Source organism: Salvelinus alpinus, chromosome 15 (genome assembly GCF_045679555.1).
Source record: "Salvelinus alpinus chromosome 15, SLU_Salpinus.1, whole genome shotgun sequence".
Classification (NCBI taxonomy): Eukaryota; Metazoa; Chordata; class Actinopteri; order Salmoniformes; family Salmonidae; genus Salvelinus; species Salvelinus alpinus.
In genome coordinates this window covers 51020044-51041598 of record NC_092100.1, presented here as the reverse complement: position 1 = coordinate 51041598, position 21555 = coordinate 51020044, and the positions used below count along the sequence as shown (strand labels likewise).

At 41.9% G+C, this 21555-nt stretch overlaps 1 protein-coding gene across 1 annotated transcript in view; it reads left to right on the top strand.

The window, feature by feature from the left end:
• Nucleotides 1–19309, top strand: part of LOC139540293 (F-actin-capping protein subunit alpha-2-like) — a 46958-nt gene extending 27649 nt beyond the window's left edge. The window contains exons 3-10 of the mRNA XM_071344034.1: nucleotides 5122–5173; nucleotides 5359–5422; nucleotides 7978–8184; nucleotides 8313–8392; nucleotides 10349–10427; nucleotides 16052–16123; nucleotides 16294–16356; nucleotides 18281–19309. Coding sequence (XP_071200135.1) covers nucleotides 5122–5173; nucleotides 5359–5422; nucleotides 7978–8184; nucleotides 8313–8392; nucleotides 10349–10427; nucleotides 16052–16123; nucleotides 16294–16356; nucleotides 18281–18421 — 758 coding nt within the window. The 3' untranslated portion in view covers nucleotides 18422–19309. The remainder of the gene's footprint in view (nucleotides 1–5121; nucleotides 5174–5358; nucleotides 5423–7977; nucleotides 8185–8312; nucleotides 8393–10348; nucleotides 10428–16051; nucleotides 16124–16293; nucleotides 16357–18280) is intronic.
• Nucleotides 19310–21555: the final 2246 nt, after the last annotated feature.

The window sequence follows — 21555 nt, the reverse complement described above, 5'->3', positions numbered from 1 at the left end:
CTAAAATGTATGAGATTTTTTCCCCCCGTAAGTCTACAACCAATAGCCCATAATGACAAAGCGAAAACAGGTTTTTAGAAATGTAATACCTTATTTACATACAGTACCAGTCAAAAGTTTGGACACCTACTCATTCAAGGGTTTTTCTTTATTTTTACTATGTTCTACATTGTAGAATAATAGTGAAGACATCAAAACTATGAAATGACATATGGAATCATTTAGTAACCAAAAAAGTGTTAAACAAATCAAGCCAAGAGTGTGCAAAGCGGTCATTCTCTCAACCAGCTTCATGAGGTAGTCACCTGGAATGCATTTCAATGGTCTGAGTCTAAATTTAAGTTTTTTGGTTCCAACCGCCGTGTCTTTGTGAGCCGCAGAGTAGGTGAACAGATGATCTCCGCATGTGTGGTTCCCACCTTGAAGCATGGAGGAGGAGGTATTATTGTGTGGCAGTGTCACCAGCAAAGCACCGTCTGTGATTTATTTATAATTCAAGGCACACTTAACCAGCATGGCTACCACAGCATTATGCAGCGATACGCCATCCCATCTGGTTTGCGCTTAGTCCCACTATAATTTGTTTTTCAACTGGAAAATTACCCCCAAAACACACCTCCAGGCTGTGTAAGGGCAATTTGACCAAGAAGGAGAGTGATGGAGTTCTGCATCAGATGACCTGGCCTCCACAATCACCCGACCTCGTCCCAATTGAGATGGTTTGGGATGAGTTGGACCGCAGTGTGAAGGAAAAGCAGCCAACAAGTGCTCAGCATATGTGGGAACTCCTTCAAGACTGTTGGAAAAGCGTTCCTCATGAAGCTGGTTGAGAGAATGCCAAGAGTATGCAAAGCTGTCATCGAGGCAAAAGGTGGCTACTTTGAAGAATCTCAAATATAAAATATATTTTTGATTTAACACTTTTTTTTGGTTACTACATGATTCCATATGTGTTTTTTCATTGTTTTGATGTCTTCACTGTTATTCTACATTGTAGAGAAATCGTAAAAATAAAGAGAAACCCTTGACTGAGTAGATGTGTCCAAACTTATGGCTGGTACTGTAAGTATTCAGACCCTTTGCTATGAGACTCGAGACTTTGCTATGAGAAATTGAGCTCAGTGCATCCTATTTCCATTGATCATCCTTGAGGTGTTTCTACAACTTGATTGGAATCCGGTAAATTCAATAGATTGGACATAATTTACAAAGGCACACGCCTGTTTGTATAAGGTCACTTAGCTGAAAGTGCATCTCAGAGCAAAAACCAAGCCATGCGATCGAGATAATTGTCCGTAGAGGAACAGATCTGGGGAAGGGTACCAAAAAATGTCTGCAGCATTAAAGGTCCCCAAGAACACAGTGGCCTCCATCATTCATAAATGGAAGAAGTTTGGACACCACCACCACAATCTGGGGAGAAGGGCCTTGGTCAGGGAGGTGACCAAGAACCCGATGGTCACTGACAGAGCTCCAGAGTTCCTCTTTGGAGATGGTTGTCCTTCTGGAAGGTTCTCCCATCTCTGCAGCACTCCACCAATCAGGCCTTTTATGGTAGTGGCCAGACTGAAGCCACTCCTCGGTAAAAGGCACATGGCAGCCCGCTTGGAATTTGCCAAAGGTCACCTAGACTCTCGGAACATGAGAAACAAGATTCTCAAAGTGCTTGTCAAATTGTGAATGACAGACATTGTCTACAGCCTGCGCAAAAAAAACAAAGCAGAGCTCATGTGACTTTTTCAAATCATCATTAGTCGCGTCATGCTGCCTTAGAATGTATGAAAAATCAAAACACATAGTCCACCATTAGTATCACAACTAAAGTTGTGACATTAATAACTCAATTAAAGCATATTGGAGTACCATTTTCTTTAACTGATCAACACAGAATAGTTGAGGGAGTAGCCCACAGTTTGAGGGAGTGTTCGCACTCCCTCAAATCGATTGGAGAAAATATCCTTTCTAAGCTAATCTTGTCTGCTCATTTTAATTAATGTAGCCCACAGACATATGGCATAGCCAAATCAGGGCCTAATATAAGGACAACTCGGAGTATGCTTTTCTTTTCTTTTGAAATAGACTACATTTTCTTCGTGTTTCTTTAGACTTGTCCAAAATAATGGATTTATTGTGATTGCGTATCCTATATTACACAGATTTATTGCGTGGAAGCAAGGAGATGCTAAATCTTTTTTGTTGTTAGTTAACGGTCAACTATCGTGAGACCGGCAGTTATTTGCTTGACAATCACCGGGTGACAAAATGTCATGACCGCCACAGCCCTAGTCATCACCAAGCCAGACTGTGTCATACAGTCAGTAGGGCAGCTCTTCCTCACTGAGGCCTCAGCCCAGTGCATATGAACACACACATGCCGGTGGACGGACAAAAACCCAGGGACTAATTAGCACACTATCTAGGTTTCCATCCAATTGACAACAGCTTTTATGCAAATATTCTAAAATCTGCATAAAAACAATATTCCCACCAGAGATTGTTCCATCAAATTGAATTGCTGCAGATTTAATTAAAGGCTGTGCGTGATGACAGTGCACATAAAAATACATTTTGCGGTTAAATCCACTGTACTGAATAAAAGTTAAATGGGTTTCCATCACATTTTCAGCTCTAGTGATGGTTTTCTCACAATTTGTTTAGCATTATATAGCGAGTCTACCCACGCTGGTATTGGCACATGCTCTCTAGCCAACAGCACTCACTATCTGCGTATATCCTACATGATGAGAATATATGGACAAAAGGGTGAGATTATAATTTTTCCAACGTCAGCCACGCATCGATTATCATGTCACCAGAATAAGACCCTAGATATTTATTGTAAAGGAGCATCAAGCTCATCACCTTGTACTTTTAACACCCTGTGAAGTTCATAATTTATTTCATCTGTAGTTGAATAAACTGCATGCTTTCTCAAAAAGTCATAGTGGGAGGACCACACTACATGTCATCGCGTGACTCAACGTTTACTTCGATTATGATGGTTATGTTAATGTTTATGCATAAAAGCAGTTCCGCTGACATTTCTCGCATAGTTCATTTTGATGTACCTGCTACGTGCCGACCCGGTAGCGACGAACCTATCGTTTCTACTTGTAGAATCGCAATGCTCGTCAGAGGCCAACAACTTGACTTTGAGCCAATCAGAAAGCACGAACCCCCACATGGGGGAACCAACAGGAGTGACAACAAAAATGAAAAAAGGGGGCATTTTCTCTGTACAGCCACAGATTAGCCAGTCAGACTTCATATGCAATGGTAGCTAGCTAAGTGCACAGATGCAATGCACACAACACTAAATACTTCCTCCAAGCTAGCTAAACACTGTAGCTAGTATTGACATTATAATTAAAGTGGATTAGATAGTTTCCATGAAACAGCTGCCTGTGTTAGTGCCTGTAGCTAGCTATGTTGGGCTAGTTAGCGAATATGCTAACGTTAGTGGGCTAGCTAAACATTTGGATGTGGATTGGCACTGGCACTACGGGATTATGGAGAGTACATTTTGTTTCTTCGTTATCTATCTTTGGTCATCTGGCTAGTATCACCAAGGGCTTTCTACAAAATAGCAACATTTAGCGCAGCTAGCTACTGATGGGGGGTCACCTTGGGGTCATGAATGGGGCTGCACCAAATGATTGATGTATTATAATAATTGATTATGCTTATGTTGTGTTAAGAAGGGGAAGGGCTGTAAGACCCCTCTCCCACTACATTTATAGGGTCCTGGACTACAGATTAGCAATATATATATGCATTATAAGGTTTAATATTGTTCCACAGTTCTTTTCTAGTCTCTGCTTCTTATAAGAAACGGTCTGAGAGATGTGTGAGTTATTGCAGTCAAAACAGGGTGTCTGTGAGAAAGCGCCTCAGGGCTAAAAGAGATTCATAGACACAGAACCCTGCAGGGGAGTGAAAGAGATAAGAGACTAGTGAGACATACCACTATAACGCAATTTGGGGAGTGGAGAATTACTGCTGAGCCCTTAGAAAACACTGGAACTATTGTCTCTCCTGCAAGTTTGTATAACTGTATATGCATGGGCTTGGTCTCATGAGTAGAAGGTGTTGACGTAGGCAGTTACATCACTAGGGGTTGACTGCAAGCATATTAAAGCAACTTGGACCCTTTCCTATTTTGCAGAACTTACTCGGAAACATGCGTGCTATATTCCCTTTGTCAACATCTGTCTGCAATTGCATTAATAAAGGTTTTTGATAGATTTACTTAAAGATATTGTCTGATTGCTGATTTCACCAATAAGAAAATGATCGACAAGGATCCTACCCCAACACTACCAAGCTAACATTGGAATCTAGACCATAAGCAACATGAACATGCATTGCCAAACAACACTCCTGCCACCTTCTGGTTTGGTGTATTTTGGTGGCTGATGACTTCAAGGTCTTTGCTGTGTGAACACAAACGAGATTGACTGCCGACAGTGTTCAGAGGTGCTAAGTACTGTGTGCAGCAAACGTTAGACAATCCCTACCGGTGTGTCTGAACTTTAACACACTGCCTCTGTTAAAAATGTGACACACTGTCACAGGACAGGGGAGCCTCCTTTAAGCAGCTGACAGTGAGATGAGGTTGTGAAAAGAGGGGAGGAATTGAGAGGATAAGTGTGTGTTGGGGAGAGGGCTTAAAGATGATCTATTTATTGGATGGATTCCGAGGGCTGTGCGTGCGTATAATCCTGCCCCCCATCATGATTAGCTTTGTCACTGAGGAGCGCTGGGGGGCTGTCTGCGCCTCCTTATCGCAGCCAAACACACACACACTCCCCGCTACCAATGTGCCATCGCTTCTCCTTTCATCTCTTTTGATTTCACAGCCCTTTACTTTGTGTCAGCTTGTCATGTCTTCTTTAACCTCATTCTAAGTCTCTCTCTTTCTCTCTATGTTTCTAATGGTCTCAGTCTCTCTCTCTCTCTGTCTCTGTCTCTGTCTGTCTCTCTGTCTCTGTGTGTGTGTTTGATTTGTCAGTTTTAGCCCCATGCTAGGTGTGTGTGTGCAGTTACTTTTTTGTGTGAATCCTTCTGTGTGTTTGCTGTAGGTTTCTGAGCTCTGACATGTGGTTCTGTTCTCCCCCACAGATGTACGATTGCTGCTCAACAATGACAATCTTCTCAGGGAAGGTGCAGCGCAGTAAGTCGACACTCTTTACTGTCAAAGTGACTCAGACTTGTGGTCAGTTGACGTCATAGACAATCTACTACATGGAGTGAATGTACTATTGACAACTGTGAAATAGTCATTGTTTCTCCAGGAAGTATTTGACTACTGACACTGATTTTTAAGCTTGTACCTGGTTTTCTGTTTTGATTCTGTAGTGCTTTTGCACAGTACAACGTGGACCAGTTTACTCCGGTGAAAGTAGAGCAATATGAAGAACAGGTAGGCTACACTCATTATCTCATGTCAGATTGCAATTTTTCACCTGTCCGTTGAGAGACGAGCGTCACGTAGGAGTGAAGCCACCTGTCGGAATACAATGGTCTTCACCATGTCCTCCAGAAATGCAGAGGAACAAGACACCGTAGTCAGCCCCTCTAGAACCATACCCTGTGATGCTATTGACCCGGTGTCATTAGAAACGGATCGCTATAGGGATAAACAGCTCTGGTCATTTGGACTAGATGAATGAGACCAGCCTTAGGGATGTCTAAGTGGATGAACTGAAGAATATTAGCCTTGTCGCATTGAAATCGATTGTGTTGTTTCCATGTTTGCTATACAAACAATAATTCCTCTCTTGGTACTATTCCAGTTCAGCATGATTGTGCTGTTGCCTAGGTAACACAATGATTCACTGATAAATGTTTTGGTTAGCACACTAGACTGTCAGGAATATAAGGAATGGGTCACACAACTCATATACACTGAACAAAAATATAAACGCAACAATTTCAAAGATTTTACTGAGTTACAGTTCATATAAGGAAATCAGTCAATTGGAATCAATTCATTAGGCCCTAATCTATGGATTTCACATGACTGGGTATACAGATGCATCTGTTAGTCACAGATAACTTTTTTTTTTTTAAAGCTAGGGGCATGGATCAGAAAACCAGTCAGTATCTGGTGTGACCACCATTTACCTCATGCAGCGCAACACTTCGCCAAAGGCGAAGGATGGTGAGAACGGTCAAAAACAGCCCACAGACCACCTCCAAAGACCTACAACATCATCTTGCTGCAGATGGTGTCACTGTGCATCGTTCAACAATTCAGCGCACTTTGCACAAGGAGAAGCTGTATGGGAGATGCGGAAGAAGCCTTTTCTGCACACACGCCACAAACAGAGTCGCTTGAGGTATGCAAACGCACATTTGGACAAGCCAGCTTCATTTTGGAATAAGGTGCTGTGGACGAAACAAAGATTGAGTTATTTGGTCATAACAAGGGATGTTATGCATGGCGGCAAAATAACACAGTGTTCCAAGAAAAACACTTGCTACCCACAGTGAAATTTGGTGGGGGTTCCATCATGCTGTGGGGCTGTGTGGCCAGTGCCGGTACTGGGAATCTTGTTAAAGTTGAGGGTCGCATGGATTCCACTCAATATCAGCAGATTCTTGGGAATAATGTTGAAGAATCAGTCACAAAGTTGAAGTTACGCCGGCGCTGGATATTTCAACAAGACAACGACCCAAAACACTGCTCAAAATCTACCCGGGCATTTATGCAGAGGAACAAGTACAATGTTCTGGAATGGCAATCCCAGTCCCCAGACCTGAATATCATTGAGAATCTGTGGGATGATTTGAAGCGGGCTGTCCATGCTCGGCAACCATCAAACCTAACTGAACTGGAGATGTTTTGTAAGGAGGAATGGTCCAAAATACCTTAATCCAGAATCCAGACACTCATTAGAGGCTATGGGAAGCGTCTAGAGGCTGTTATTTTAGCAAAAGGAGGCTCTACTAAATATTGATGTGATTTTTCTATTGGGGTGCCCAAATTTATGCACCTGTCTAATTTTGTTTTGATGCATATTGCACATTTTCTGTTAATCCAATAAACCTCATTTCACTACTGAAATAGTTATTTGATAGATCAAAATGAAATTGCTGATCGAAACACCCAATTATTTATAAATGGAAATCATGGAAATTGTCAGGGGTGCCCAAACTTTTTCATACGACTGTAGATAATAAACAGCGAGTTGCAAGGGGGGGGGGTCAATGTAAATGGTCCAGGTGGCCATTTGATTAATAGTTCAGCAGTCTTTCTAAAAAGCTGTTATTTTTTTCGGGTTGGAGCTCATTTTAATTTCTTTGATGTCGGACCAGGCCTGGGCTCGAGGTTTGGTTCTGATGTGAAATTTCATCTGCATTCGGACTGGCAGTGTCAATTATGCGTGTGCTTTGAATTTATGCCGACTTTGTATGAAGTAAATATGCTAGGCTAAAGGCTTCCATGTGACAACCTGTTTAGATAATGTGCAATTTTATTTTTGGCCAATCTACTGCTGCACATGTTGTGTATTTTGTCGAATTGCATTAGAAACTATTGTAATTTCTCAGGTCTTGTCATTTTATTTGTTCGGGAAATGTGAAATGATCCCGGTTAACCGTGTTAATCCCTGTTGTGTAACAGAACTGCACATTTTAGTGGCCTGTTAGTGTCCCCAGCACAAGGTGCACCTGTGTAATGATCATGCTGTTTAATCAGCTTCTTGATATGCTGCACCTGTCAGGTGGATGCATTATCTTAGCAAAGGAGAAATGCTCACTAACAGGGATGTAAAGAAATTTGTGCACAAAATTTGAGAGATGTATTTTCTGCGCATGGAAAATTTCGGGGATCTTTCATTTCAGCTCATGAAACATGGGACCAACACTTTACATGTTGCGATTTTATATTTTTGTTCAGTGTGTTTTTTTTTTTGTCCTATTCTTAACTACACAACCATTTTCTCTAATCATTTGACCCCTCCTCCTCTCCAGGTCTTAATCACAGAGCATGGAGACCTGGGCAACGGCAGGGTCCTGGACCCTAAAAACAAGATCTCCTTTAAGTTTGACCATCTGAGGAAGGAGGCCAGCGACCCACAGCCACACGCTTTGGACGGAGCAATGGAGGGCTGGAGGAGTGCTGTGGACGGTGCTGTCCGGGCCTACGTCAAGGAGCACTACCCCAACGGAGTCTGCACTGTACGTTTGGGCTGCATAACACCTGTTTCTTGCACTGATCCTGCACTGTTGAATTTGTCATTAGATCATGTAGCTAATATTATGTGATAACGGAGTTCACTGAAAATATGTGTCGCTTCTCCCCTTAGATTTACGGCAAAACCATTGATGGACATCAAACCATCATCGTGTGTATCGAGTGTCATCAGTTTCAGCCCAAAAACTTTTGGTATGTATGGATTTTTGGAATCAAACATGCGGGGTGAATGAAGTACACTTGTAGTTTAGGTTTCTAATCGTTTGCAATGCCTTCGGAAAGTATTCAGACCTTTGACTTTTTCCACATTTTGTTACATTACAGCCTTATTCTAAAATGGATTACATATTTTTTTTTTATCATCAGCAATCTAAACACAATAGCCCATAATGGCAAAGTGAAAACAAGTTTTTAGAATTTTTGCACATTTATTACAAATAAAAAGAGAAATACCTTGTTTACATAAGTATTCGGAACCTTTGCTATGACACTTGAAATTGAGCTCAGGTGCATCCTGTTTCCATTGATCATCCTTGAGATGTTTCTACAACTTGATTGGTGTCCACCTGTGGTAAATTCAATTGATTGGACATGATATGGAAAGGTACACACCTGTCTATATAAGGTCCCATGGTTGACAGTGCATGTCAGAGCAAAAACCAAGGTATTGTCCGTAGAGCTCTGAGACAGGATTGTGTTGAAGCACAGAGCTGGGGAAGGATACCAAAAAATGTCTGCAGCTTTGAAGGTCTCCAAGAACACAGTGGCCTCCATCATTCTTAAATGGAAGAAGTTTGGAACCACCAAGACTCTTCCTAGAGCTGGCCGCCCGGCCAAACTGAGCAATCAGGGGAGAAGGGCCTTGGTCAGGGAGGTGACCAGGAACCTGATGGTCACTCTGACAGAGCTCCAGAGTTCCTCTGTGGAGATGGGAGAACCTTTCAGAAGTACAACCATCGCTGCACTACTCCAACCAATCAGGCAGTTATGGTAGAATGGCCAGATGGAAGCCACTCCTCAGTAAAAGACACATGATTGCCCGCTTGGAGTTTGCCAAAAGGCACCTAAAGGACTCTCAGACCATGAGAAACAAGATTCTCTGGTCTGATGAAACCAAGATTGAACTCTTTGGCCAGAAAGCCAAGTGTCACATCTGGAGGCAACCTGGCACCATCCCTACGGTGAAGCATGGTGGTGGCAGCATCATGCTGTGGGGATGTTTTTTAGTGGCAGGGACTGGGAGACTAGTCAGGATCGAGGGAAAGATGAACGGAGCAAAGTACAGAGATCCTTAATGAAAACCTGCTGCAGAGTGCTCAGGACCTCCGACTACGAAGGTTCACCTTCCAACAGGACGACGACTCTAAGCACACAGCCAAGACAATGCAGGAGTGGCTTCAGGGCAAGTCTCTAAATGTCCTTGACTGGCCCAACCAGTGCCTGGACTTGAACCCAATCAAACATCTCTGGAGAGACCTGAAAATAGCTGTGACGCTCCGCATCCAACCTGACACAGCTTGAGAGGATCTGCAGTGAAGAATGGGAGAAACTCCCCAAATACAGGTGTGCCAAGCTTGTAGCGTCATACTCAAGAAGACTCAAGGCTGTAATCACTTCCAAAGGTGCTGAGTATAGGGTCTTAATACTTATGTAAATGTGATGTTTCCGAGTTTGTTTTTATACAGATTTAGGGAGAGAGGAATAATTTAAGTCAAGGGTTTTGAATTATTTCCCAAATGCACTGTAAATGGTTTCTAAATCTCTCCAGGCAGAATCAAAGTTTGTTTAGCCTGTGAACCATCAATTGTCTGGTTTATACGCTAAACACTGTTTCAACACAATCTAAGCTTGCTTTGTTCGGTACTTAGCTAACCGCTGCCTGTTGGTTTAGAGATCAGTGGCCCCCCATTACCTTGTTGAGCCAGCGCTGATCAGGTTAATTTAATTGAGTAAGGGTTGTGGCAATCCTCTTTTTGCGGGTGGGCTTTTACTGGGCTTAAGGCTCCTTGAGTGTAATGATCTGATTTCCGCTGAGGAAAGACTTGGCTGTATAGTGGAGGTAGAGGGAGACGACACCAAACTCAGACGCACTTTATATGAGCTTGTGGATGTAAAAAAATTCTTTGTCTTTTCTCTCTCTTTGTAAAGGAATGGACGTTGGAGGTCAGAGTGGAAATTCACCATCGGCTCCTCCACTACTCAAGTGGCCGGAATAATGAAAATCCAGGTGTGTGTGTGTGTGTGTACACGTGTGCGTATTCATACAGAGCCTTCAAAGTATTCACACCCTTTTACTTTTTCCACATTTTGTTGTGTTACAGCCTGAATTTAAAATGGATTCAATTGAGGTGTTGTGTCACTGGCCTACACCGGTGGTGGTCGGTGCCGTTTTAAGATGAGGGAGGACCATTTTTTATGAGCATGGCTTTTTTTCTATTACAGCTTATTACATGACTGTCATTCTTATTTAAATTCACCCATCTCAATGTAACATCGATAGGTTTAGGCTAGTACATGATACTCTCGTTTTCCCTATAACCATCATCAGGTTGCTACAACCTAGCCTACGAATGAAAGTTTACAGCGTAGGTGCACAGGTTAAGAGATTAATGTGAGTAATCAAGGTGACACATTCGATACCGTCTTGCCTGCATCTAGCTGATCTAGGGTGTAATCATTAGTCCAACAGTTTCTATTGGACATATTCAAGTCATTTTATCCCCGTTTTCATTCCGTTTTGCTTCCGTTCAACCTTTTCTGGATAGGACCCTTCATCTCAATATCCGCCTAAAATGACACTCAAATCTAGTTGCCTGTAGCTCAGGACCTGAAGCAAGGATATGCCTATTCTTGACACTATTCGAAAGGAAACACTTTGAAGTTTGTGGAAATGTGAAATTAATGTAGGAGAATATAACACAATAGATATGGTAAAAGATAATACGAACAAAAACAACATGTTTTCTAATTGTATTTTTGTTGCATCTTTGAAATGCAAAAAAGGCCATACATTGAGAGAGGAAGCTGAGGTAAATGTAGGTGTTGTCCACAAGAGGGCAACAGTGTGTGCAAAGTTTTAGACTGATACATTCAAGAATGAGAGAGCTACATAATATTTAGTATGAGTCTCCCAGGTGTCCCTCACGACTTTGCCCAAATGTACCCAAGTGGCCGAATTAGTCGATTGATACATTTTCAAGTACATAACTATAGAGAACATACAAAAATGCTATGGTAATAATTTGTAAAAAAGTTCACACACTCCCAGGAATGTCCTACATGATGGCTCATTAGCGTCCCTACATAAAAGGTACTAACGAGATGCGACGAGAACGCTGATCCAATGCCTCCCAACACAGAAGTGAACTAATTAATATAAGGGCCAAGTTAGCAGCCAACACTGATCTAATGTCATAAGTGCACACTCCACAAACCACACACGAAGTGGAAAAAATAACTATTTACAATTAGAGTATTTCGTACACCCACAGTCCTCTACACCAGATTGTGCTGCTGATGCCAAGTCCCATAGCAGTCTCTTTCTGCTGTGAAGCAGAGGGTAACAACACAAGTAGTGCAGGGGATGGGAGATGTCTTGTGGCACAGAGTACAACACCTCCCTGCTGTGCTGTTTTGATCCTGTGGCACATTCAGGTCTGCAGTTATGTATTTTGGCCTGGGGTGGGTGTGGAGCCAGAGACCGAGACAGCAGCAGGTGTCAGACTGGAGGAACCTGTTCCTACATTTGAATGAGTGTGGGATGGAGGACTTGAATGTGGTCTCTTTGGAGTTGACTCCCAGAGGTCATCTGAGTCTCTACCACTATTCATGAAAGTAGCCACCCTTTGCACACTCTTGGCATTCTCTCAACCAGCTTCACGAGGAATGCTTTTCCAACAGTCTTGAAGGAGTTCCCACATATGATGAGCACTTGCTGCCTGCTTTTCCTTCACTCTGCGGTCCAACTCATCCCAAACCACCTAATTGGGTTGAGGTCGGGTGATTGTGGAGGCCAGGTCATCTGATGCAGCACTCATCACTCTCCTTGGTCAAATAGCCCTTCCACAGCCTCAAGGTTTTGTTTTGAATCAATGTCCTGTTGTAAAACAAATGATAGTCCCACTAAGCCCAAACCAGATGGGATGGCGTATCACTGCAGAATGCTGTGGTAGCTATGCTGGTTAAGTGTGCCTTGAATTCTAAATAAATCACCAACAGTGTCACCAGCAAAACACCATCACCCCTCCTCCTCCATGCTTCACGGTGGGAACCACACATGCAGAGATCATCCGTTCCCCTACTCTGTGTCTTACATAGACATGGCGGTTGGAGCAAAAAGTCAAAAATGTGGACTCATCAGACCAAAGGACAGATTTCCACCGGTCTAATGTCCATTGCTCATGTTTCTTGGCCCAAGCAAGTCTCTTCTTATTGGTGTACTTTAGTAGTGGTTTCTTTGAAGCAATTTGACCATGAAGGCCTGACTCACGCAGTCTCCTCTGAACAGTTGATATTGAGATGTCTGTTACTTGAACTCTGAAGCATTTAGTTGGGCTGCAATTTCTGAGGCTGGTAACTCTAATGAACTTATCCTCTGCAGCAGAGGTAACTCTGGGTCTTCCTGTCCTGTGGCGGTCCTCATGAGAGCCAGTTTTATCATAGCGCTTGATGGTTTCTGCGACTGCACTTGAAGGATCTTTCAAAGTTCTGGAAATTTTCAGGAATGACTGACCTTCATGTCTTAAAGTAATGATGGACTGTCGTTTCTCTTTGCTTATTTCAGCTGTTCTTGCTATAATATGGACTTCGTCTTTTACAAAATAGGGCTATCTTCTGTATACCATCCCTACCTTGTCACAACAGAACTGATTGGCTCAAATGCACCTACTCACCCTTGAATGAGTAGGTGTGTCCAAACTTTTGACTGGTACTGTGTGTGTGTGTGTGTGTGTGTGTGTGTGTGTGTGTGTGTGTGTGTTGGTGTGTGGTTGTGTGTGTGTGGTACTGCTCGAACAATCTCGGTCAACCAACAGCCTAACTACCAAACAATCTACCCCGTAGGGATGCAACCCCAGTCTGTATGGCACCTTAATATATTGTCCATTTAATAGCTATGTCATCGACGTTTAAATGTCCTGGAACATTGGCAATATAATAATAACAAAGTCCAATGTTCAGCAATAATAATAATGGTGTCCCTTTTACCCAATTTGGTTTCCTCATCATTGTCTTATGCTGAGGGCATCGTCACAGCCATATGCTAGGCTGCATGGATAGCATACCTGAATATTGAGGCAGCAAAATTGGGGTTAGCCTAGATCTGTCAGCTCGTCTTTTTTGTGTGTTGTACTTGATGTGCTTATCAAAGAAGTCTTGAGCCTCCTTGGCAGTGGAAAACGCGTGTGTTGTGTTTCTGGAAGGTCAAGTTGAGTTTTGCCGGGTGGATGAAGCCGCATCTCAGGTTTAGCTTGCGTGGCTGGGATCTCACTTCGTTGTTTTAGCAGTTCGGCACTCCGATCTGGGTAGATATTGATCCTCTTCTCCGCATAGATCAGAGCCCCCGATTCCGCTGCGAGACGAACAATTTGCAGTTTGACTTCAGAACTGTGGATTCGTACAATCAAACATCGAAATACGTTCTGGAGAGGACCCTTATGGTGCGCACTGTTTCTAGCTTAGTTGGCGCTGTTTCCAGGTCATGGAGTCGCACCTCTGTCACATTTGCCGCTGTCTCCAAACTTTCCAGTTTTCGTTGAGTATGTATCCACTTTAGAAGTGAGCAGAAGTCTGTTGTTTTGCTAAAGAAAAGCCATGGGAAAGCCACCCGTTTCATCCATGCCACCGGAACTGGAAGGTAATGGACTAAAAAATGTAAAGCTGAAATGTCTTGAATCAATAAATATTCAACCCCTTTCTAATAGCAAGCCTAAATAAGTTCAGGGGTAAAGCTTTGCTTAACAAGTCACAATATTGCAATATAGTGTTTAACATTTTTTTAATGACTACTTCATCTCTGTACCCTACACATACAATTATCTGTAAGGTCGAGCAGGGAATTTCAACCACAGATTTAACCACAAAGACCAGGGAGGTTTTCCAATGCCTCACAAAGAAGGGCACCTATTGGTAGATGGGTAAAAATACAAAAAGCAGATGTTGATGATCCCTTTGATTACACTTTGGAGGGTGTATCAATACACTTCGTCACTACAAAGATACAGTCATCGTTCCTAACTCGGTTGCCTTTAAAGGAAGGAAACTACTCAGGGATTTCACCGTGAGGCCAATGGTGACAAAAATAGTTTTGAGTTTAATGGCCGTGATGGGAGAAAACTGAGTATGGATCAACAACATTGTAGTTGCTGCACAATAGTAACCTAATTGACAGAGTGAAAAGGAAGCCTGCACAGCAGGTTTCCCCAACTCGCGGCACTGCCCGCAGGCCAAATGGGTTTTATTTGTCCCCCCAAGTTTTCTAAACAAAAACAAAACAGTTTATTGGACGTAAGACTATTAAAAACACCAGGAAATCAGTATTCACGCGCATAATAGAGAGACACGTGATCGTAAACAAATGTAAGCCAGATTTGAAATGATTGCTTTAGTCTTTATCTGTTTGGGCTTCTTGCAGTCAATTTGTAGTCTACAAATGATTTGTAATTATGTTCCGCATAAGACGAAATCGTCCCGCGGCTAAATCTAGTTGATGATCCCTGCTGTACAGAATAAGAAATATTCCAAAACATGCGTCCTGTTTGCAACATGGCACTAAAGTAATACTGCAAAAAATGTGTCAATGCAATTCACTTTTTGTCCTGAATATGTCGGGGGCAAATCCAACACAACACATCACTGTGTACCGCTCTTCATATTTTCCAGCATGGTATTGGCTGCATCATGTTATGGGTATGCTTGTCATTGACAAGGAATAGGGAGTTTTTTTAGGATAAAAATAAATGGAATAGAGCTAAGCACAGGCAAAATCCTAGAGGAAAACCTGGTTCAGTCTGCTTTCCAATAGAGGCAGGGAGACACATTCACCTTTCAACAGGTGAATAGCATAAAACACAAGGCCAAATATACACTGAAGTTGCTTACCAAGATGACATTGAATATTCCTGGTTGGCCTAGTTACAGTTTTGACTTAAATTGGCCTGAAATCTATGGCAAGACTTAAATGTCTGTCTAGCAATGATCAACAACGAACTTGACAGAGCTTGAGTATTTGTTTTTAAGAATGTGCAAATATTGTACAGTCCAGGTGCGCAAAGCTCTTAGAGACTTACCCAGAAAGACTCACAGCTGTAATCACTGTCAAGGGTGATTCTAACATGGGGTTTGAATATTTATGTAAGTGCGATATTTATGTATTTCATTTTCTATAAATTAGCCCAAAAAAATGTAAACATGTTTTCACTTTTTCATTATGGGGAATTGTGTGTGGATGGGTGAGGGGGAAAAAAGTCAATTTGATCCCTTTTGGTTGTAACTCAACAAAATGTGGACTAAGTCGAGAGGTATGAATACTTTCTGAAGGCACTGTATATGTGTGTACATTTGGGCATGGTTACTTTTATGATCATCACACACTACTCTGGGCTCCCGAGTGGCGCAGCGGTCTAAGGCACTGCATCTCAGTGCTAGAGGCGTCACTACAGACCTTGGTTCGATTCCAGGCTGTGTCATTACCGGCCGTGATTGGGAGTCCCATAGGTCGGCGCACAATTGGCCCAGCGTCGTTGTAAATAAGAATTTGTTCTTAACTGACTTGCCTAGTTAAATACAGGTTAAATATTTGTATTTTTTTTTTTTATATATATATATTTTTTTTTTTACTCTGTCTGGATGTAGGTTCATTACTATGAAGACGGCAACGTTCAGCTGGTCAGCCACAAAGAGGTCCAGGAATCCATGTCCATATCTGTGAGTGCTTTATTAAAATAGAATACATGTGGAACAACCCCCATTGAAAACATTCACAGAAATGAACCCCTCTGCTGTAAAGTATTTGGGTTAGGTATGTAATTTTTATGCTCATTACTTGGACATCTCTTGTTTCACCTCCCGATTTCCACTCTGTTCCTCTCCACCAGAACGAAGCTGCAACTGCAAAGGAGTTCATCAAGATCATGGAGGCTGTGGAGAACGACTACCAGGTGTGTGTGGGATTAGGAATGGGAACTCTTTGATATGGGCACATACAGGTAACTGCCAAAATAAAGGAAAAGCTAACATAGTGTCTTAATACGGTGTTGGACCGCTACAAGCTACAAGTGTCTGGCACTCTTGGAGGGATGCAACATCATTCTTCCACGAGAAATTCCATAATTTTGTGTTTTGTTAATGGTGGTAGAAAACGCTGTCTCAAGCGCCGCTCCAGAATCTTCCCTAAGTTTTCAAATCGGGTTGAGATCTGGTGTCTGAGACGGCCATGGCATATGGTTTACGTTTGTTTTCATGCTCATCAAATCATTCAGTGACCACTCATGCCCCGTGGATGAGGGCATTGTCATCCAATGGGGACATAGCCATGGTAGCCAAGATAATGGCTTGCCCAGCATTCTTATGTGACCCTAAGCATTATAGAATGTTAATTGCTTTTAATATACTTTGTATCCCTCATTTACTCGTGTTTCCATTAATTTGGCCGTTACCTGTACATATACAAATTGCTGTAACTTCAAGTACATGCAATAATAAGCGTCATATTTTGCCATTGGTGTCACATGACAGGTCTGTCAGGTGTTGTTCATATACTTGTGTAACGTCAACATTATCTGGAAACCATTACCACATGACACTATTCCTGTCAATTGTGGTTCTTATTAGAGATGGGCACGGTTAATGGATTAATTGAATATCCGAATAGATGTTCTTATTTGATTACTTTAAGTGAGTGTTCTTTTTTGAGAATTCTTTTAGGCATATTTTAACAGTGGGGGAAAAAAGTCAATTTAAATTATCCTTATGACATTGTTAACTTATTGCGGATCGACACCTTCCGGTGAAATTGCAGAGCGCCAAATTCATATTAAATTACTATAAAGATTAAACTTTCATGAAATCACAAGTGCAATATTCTGGGTTTTGCCTGCCATTTCAGTTCTGTTATACTCAAACATTATTTTAACAGTTTTAGAAACTTTAGTGTTTTCTATCCAAATCTACCAATTATATGCATATCCTAGCTTCTGGGCCTGAGTAGCAGGCAGTTTACTTTGGGCACGCTTTTCATCCGGACGTCAAAATACCACCCCCTATCCCAAAGAAGTTAACTACAAAAATATACTTTGACATTTTTCATTTAATATAACAACCAACTCTTGAGTGTAGTTTTTATAATGGTGCACGTTTAACCCTCCAGTCTGCCCTGACATTGGTGTGCTATTTTCCACCCATTTCAAATAGCAATTACAGGAATGCGCACCTAAATGTTTCCACAAGACCTGACACAACAATATAAAACACTCAATAACTTTTTTGTATCAGTTCTATCATGGTGAAAATCAGGCTTCTCTTTCACTGAGTAAGTTTACATGCACACTAATAATTCGATATTAAACTGATTATAGCATTAGGCAGAGTATTGCATTAGTCATGTAAACACCTCACTCGGCTTATCTTAATCGGGCATAAGGTCATTATCATAGTAAGCATAGGCCGATTTAAAAACACCTGCTTTTCTGAGCAATTTGTTGAATAATTAGGACATGTAAACAGTTTAATCGGCGTTCCAGCTGTGTGTTTTATCTGCGCATGTGCCAGCACCGGTAGCGCAAGCCCTCCCTCTTATGTGCGAGTGAAGTGAGTTCTGGAAAAGCATCTTAGAAATAATTGTCCAAACTCAGAATCAAATGGGTTATCAAAAGTAACATGGTTACTGTGGTAGAATGTTTATTTGAATGTCCACTTGCATCATTTTGTTTGGTCAAGAGAGTCAAGAGCAATTCTCCATCCGGATATCATATAATTTTTGTTGTTGTTGATATTATTCCAATAGTACAATAATTTCTGAAATGCCTATCTCTATTGTGACACCCCAAAGCCCTCCCTAATTCCGCCCTCCTCTTTCCCCGTCAGACCGCCATCAACGAGAATTACCAGACCATGTCGGACACTACCTTCAAAGCCTTACGCCGCCAGCTTCCTGTGACGCGCACCAAGATCGACTGGAACAAGATCCTGAGCTACAAGATCGGCAAGGAGATGCAGAACGCTTAAAACAAACTAAACAGAAAACCCCAGCATTGCATGGCTGGATTATTGTATTGTCTTTGTACAAATTAGATCAATGGGAGTGGAAAAATGTATGGTCTCACAGGAAAAAAATGGCAAACATTATTACACCTATTAAGTCTACTTTTATTAATGCTTTTATACAGACACAGTTAAAAAGATAATCTGTATAATACATAGATGATAAAGAAAATAATCATATTATTGGCCAAATAAGATGTGGATGGAGGATGTAGTACCTAGAAGAGCGGTGGAGCTTCCTTCATATGCAAACCTGACAACCTGATATATATTTATGATTATGGTAGTTAGACCACACCTTTGACCCAAGGGGAAACTATACCAATTGCAATGATGAAATTATTATTTTGAGGAATATGTCTCTGTGTATACATTTAGATTAGCACTTTATTGGCTAATGCAGGAAAAGAATCCTGTACTGTAAAAGAGTCCTTCCGTTGTGTTCAATGGCTTGTACTTTTATGACATCAGAATGACGTCTTTTACAAGCGGTGTATCATATTCGACCACTCAATGTTCTTCTTGGTCCCCCTTATTGGTTCTCCCCACACCGTTTACCCCAGACCATACGTTAAAATCTCAAGTTTGTGTGACCCGCCAAGCTAAACTGCAGCTTAGCTCATCGATTTCTGAACTGAACTTTCATGACACCGTGAAAGTATGGTTCCTATAATACCCTAACAAGCTTAATTATTAATAACTCTTTAATTGCTACCAAATGTGGATTAAAATGTTCAATTTAATTTACAATCAAATGAAACAAGTATGTCTTATTTTGAATTAGGACAGACCTGACTGTATTATAACATGGCACATTGTAATATATACCTGTATTAAACATCCTTGTCCTTCGGTTAGTTGATTTATTTCCTTGAGATTGAATTACAATTAATCTCAACTTTTTTGCATTAAATTACACATTTTCTATTTACTGTCTCACTCAATTTTGACCATTGATAGGGTTCCTGTTATAGGGTTTAATGTTAAACACTACTTCTACATTTTACTTGCAGTCATTAGCGGCCAGTAGAATCTGTTCCTTTTTTTTTGTCAGAATACAACAGGATATATGTCTTGCATGGAATGGACATTTAAAAAAAAAAAAGGACTGGTCTTGCGATATAAAAATATATATGAATCCAATGAACCGAGCAGGCTGGGCTGACATGTTTATAACCATGCTAGGACTTTCTAATATCAGTATGCATTTATAAGATTGTGCTGTTATTATTTCTAATATTCTCTATTACTGTTACTATTTATTTTTGTCTGACTGTTTTACATGTTATTTGGCTAATTCTCTTAAGCATCCTCATCGATATTCATCTTATCATGGTACTGCCCATATTTCCCTCTGGCCAATGCCAATTGTCGGCCAAGGGTTTGCCTTAGGACGCAAAGGTGAGTCAGGGAGATGGTCTGATGGTCTTCTTGACAACAGACCTAGATGTGGGGAGAGGTTTTAGTGGGTGGAATATTAGGACAATTGGAGGTTTACAAAGTTGCAGCTACAGTATACTTAACTGCAAATTATTATGGTACAACTAAACTCAGCAAAAAAAGAAAAATCCTCTCACTGTCAACTGCGATTATTTTTAGCAAACTTAACATGTAAATACTTGTATGAACATAAGATTCAACAACTGAGACATAAACTGAACAAGTTCCACAGACATGTGACTAACATAAATTAAATAATGTGTCCCTGAACAAAGGGGGGGTCAAAATCAAAAGTAACATTCAGTATCTGGTGTGGCCACCAGCTGTGTTAAGTACTGCAGTGCATCTCCTCCTTGTGGACCACCAGATTTGCCAGTTCTTGCTGTGAGATGTTACCCCACTCTTCCACCAAGGCACCTGCAAGTTCCCGGACATTTCTGGGGGGAATGGCCCTATCCCTCACCCTCCGATCCAGCAGGTCCCAGACGTGCTCAATGGGCTTGAGATCCGGGCTCTTCGCTGGCCATGGCAGAACACTGACATTCCTGTCTTGCAGGAAATCACGCACAGAACGAGCAGTATGGCTGGTGGCATTGTCATGCTGGAGGGTCATGTCAGGATGAGCCTGCAGGAAGGGTACCACATGAGGGAGGAGTATGTCTTCCCTGTAACGCACAGCGTTGAGATTGCCTGCAATGACAACAAGTTCAGTCCGATGATGCTGTGACACACCGCCCCAGACCATGACGGACCCTCCACCTCCAAATCGATCCCGCTCCAGAGTACAGGCCTCGGTGAAACGCTCATTCCTTCGGTGATAAACGCGAATCCAACCATCACCCGTGGTGAAACAAAACCGCGACTGGTCAGTGAAGAGCACTTTTTGCCAGTCCTGTCTGGTCCAGCCACGGTGGGTTCGTGCCCATAGGTGACGTTGTTGCTGGTGATGTCTGGTGAGGACCTGCCTTACAACAGGCCTACAAGCCCTCAGTCCAGCCTCTCTTAGCCTATTGCGGACAGTCTGAGCACTGATGGAGGGATTGTGCGTTCCTGGTGTAACTCGGGCAGTTGTTGTTGCCATCCTGTACCTGTCCCGCAGGTGTCATGTTCGGATGTACCGATCCTGTACAGGTGTTGTTACACGTGGTCTACCTTTGCGAGGACGATCAGCTGTCCGTCCTGTCTCCCTGTAGCTGTTTTAGGCGTCTCACAGTACAGACATTGCAATTTATTGCCCTGGTCACATCTGCAGTCCTCATGCCTCCTTGCAGCATTCCTAAGGCGCGTTCACACAGATGAGCAAGGACTTTGGGCATCTTTCTTTTGGTGTTTTTCAGAGTCAGTAGATAGGCCTCTTTAGTGTCCTAAGTTTTCATAACTGTGACCTTAATTGCCTACCGTCTGTAAGCTGTTAGTGTCTTAACGACCGTTCCACAGGTGCACGTTCATTAATTGTTTATGGTTCATTGAACAAGCATGGAAAACACTGTTTAAACCCTTTACAATGAAGATCTGTGAAGCTATTTGGATTTTTACGAATTATCTTTGATAGACAGGATCCTGAAAAGGGGACCTTTCTTTTTTGCTGAGTTTATATGGACTTAATCATCATGGTGCATTTTAATGGTAAGTTTACAAACATTGGTTGTGATAAGTAT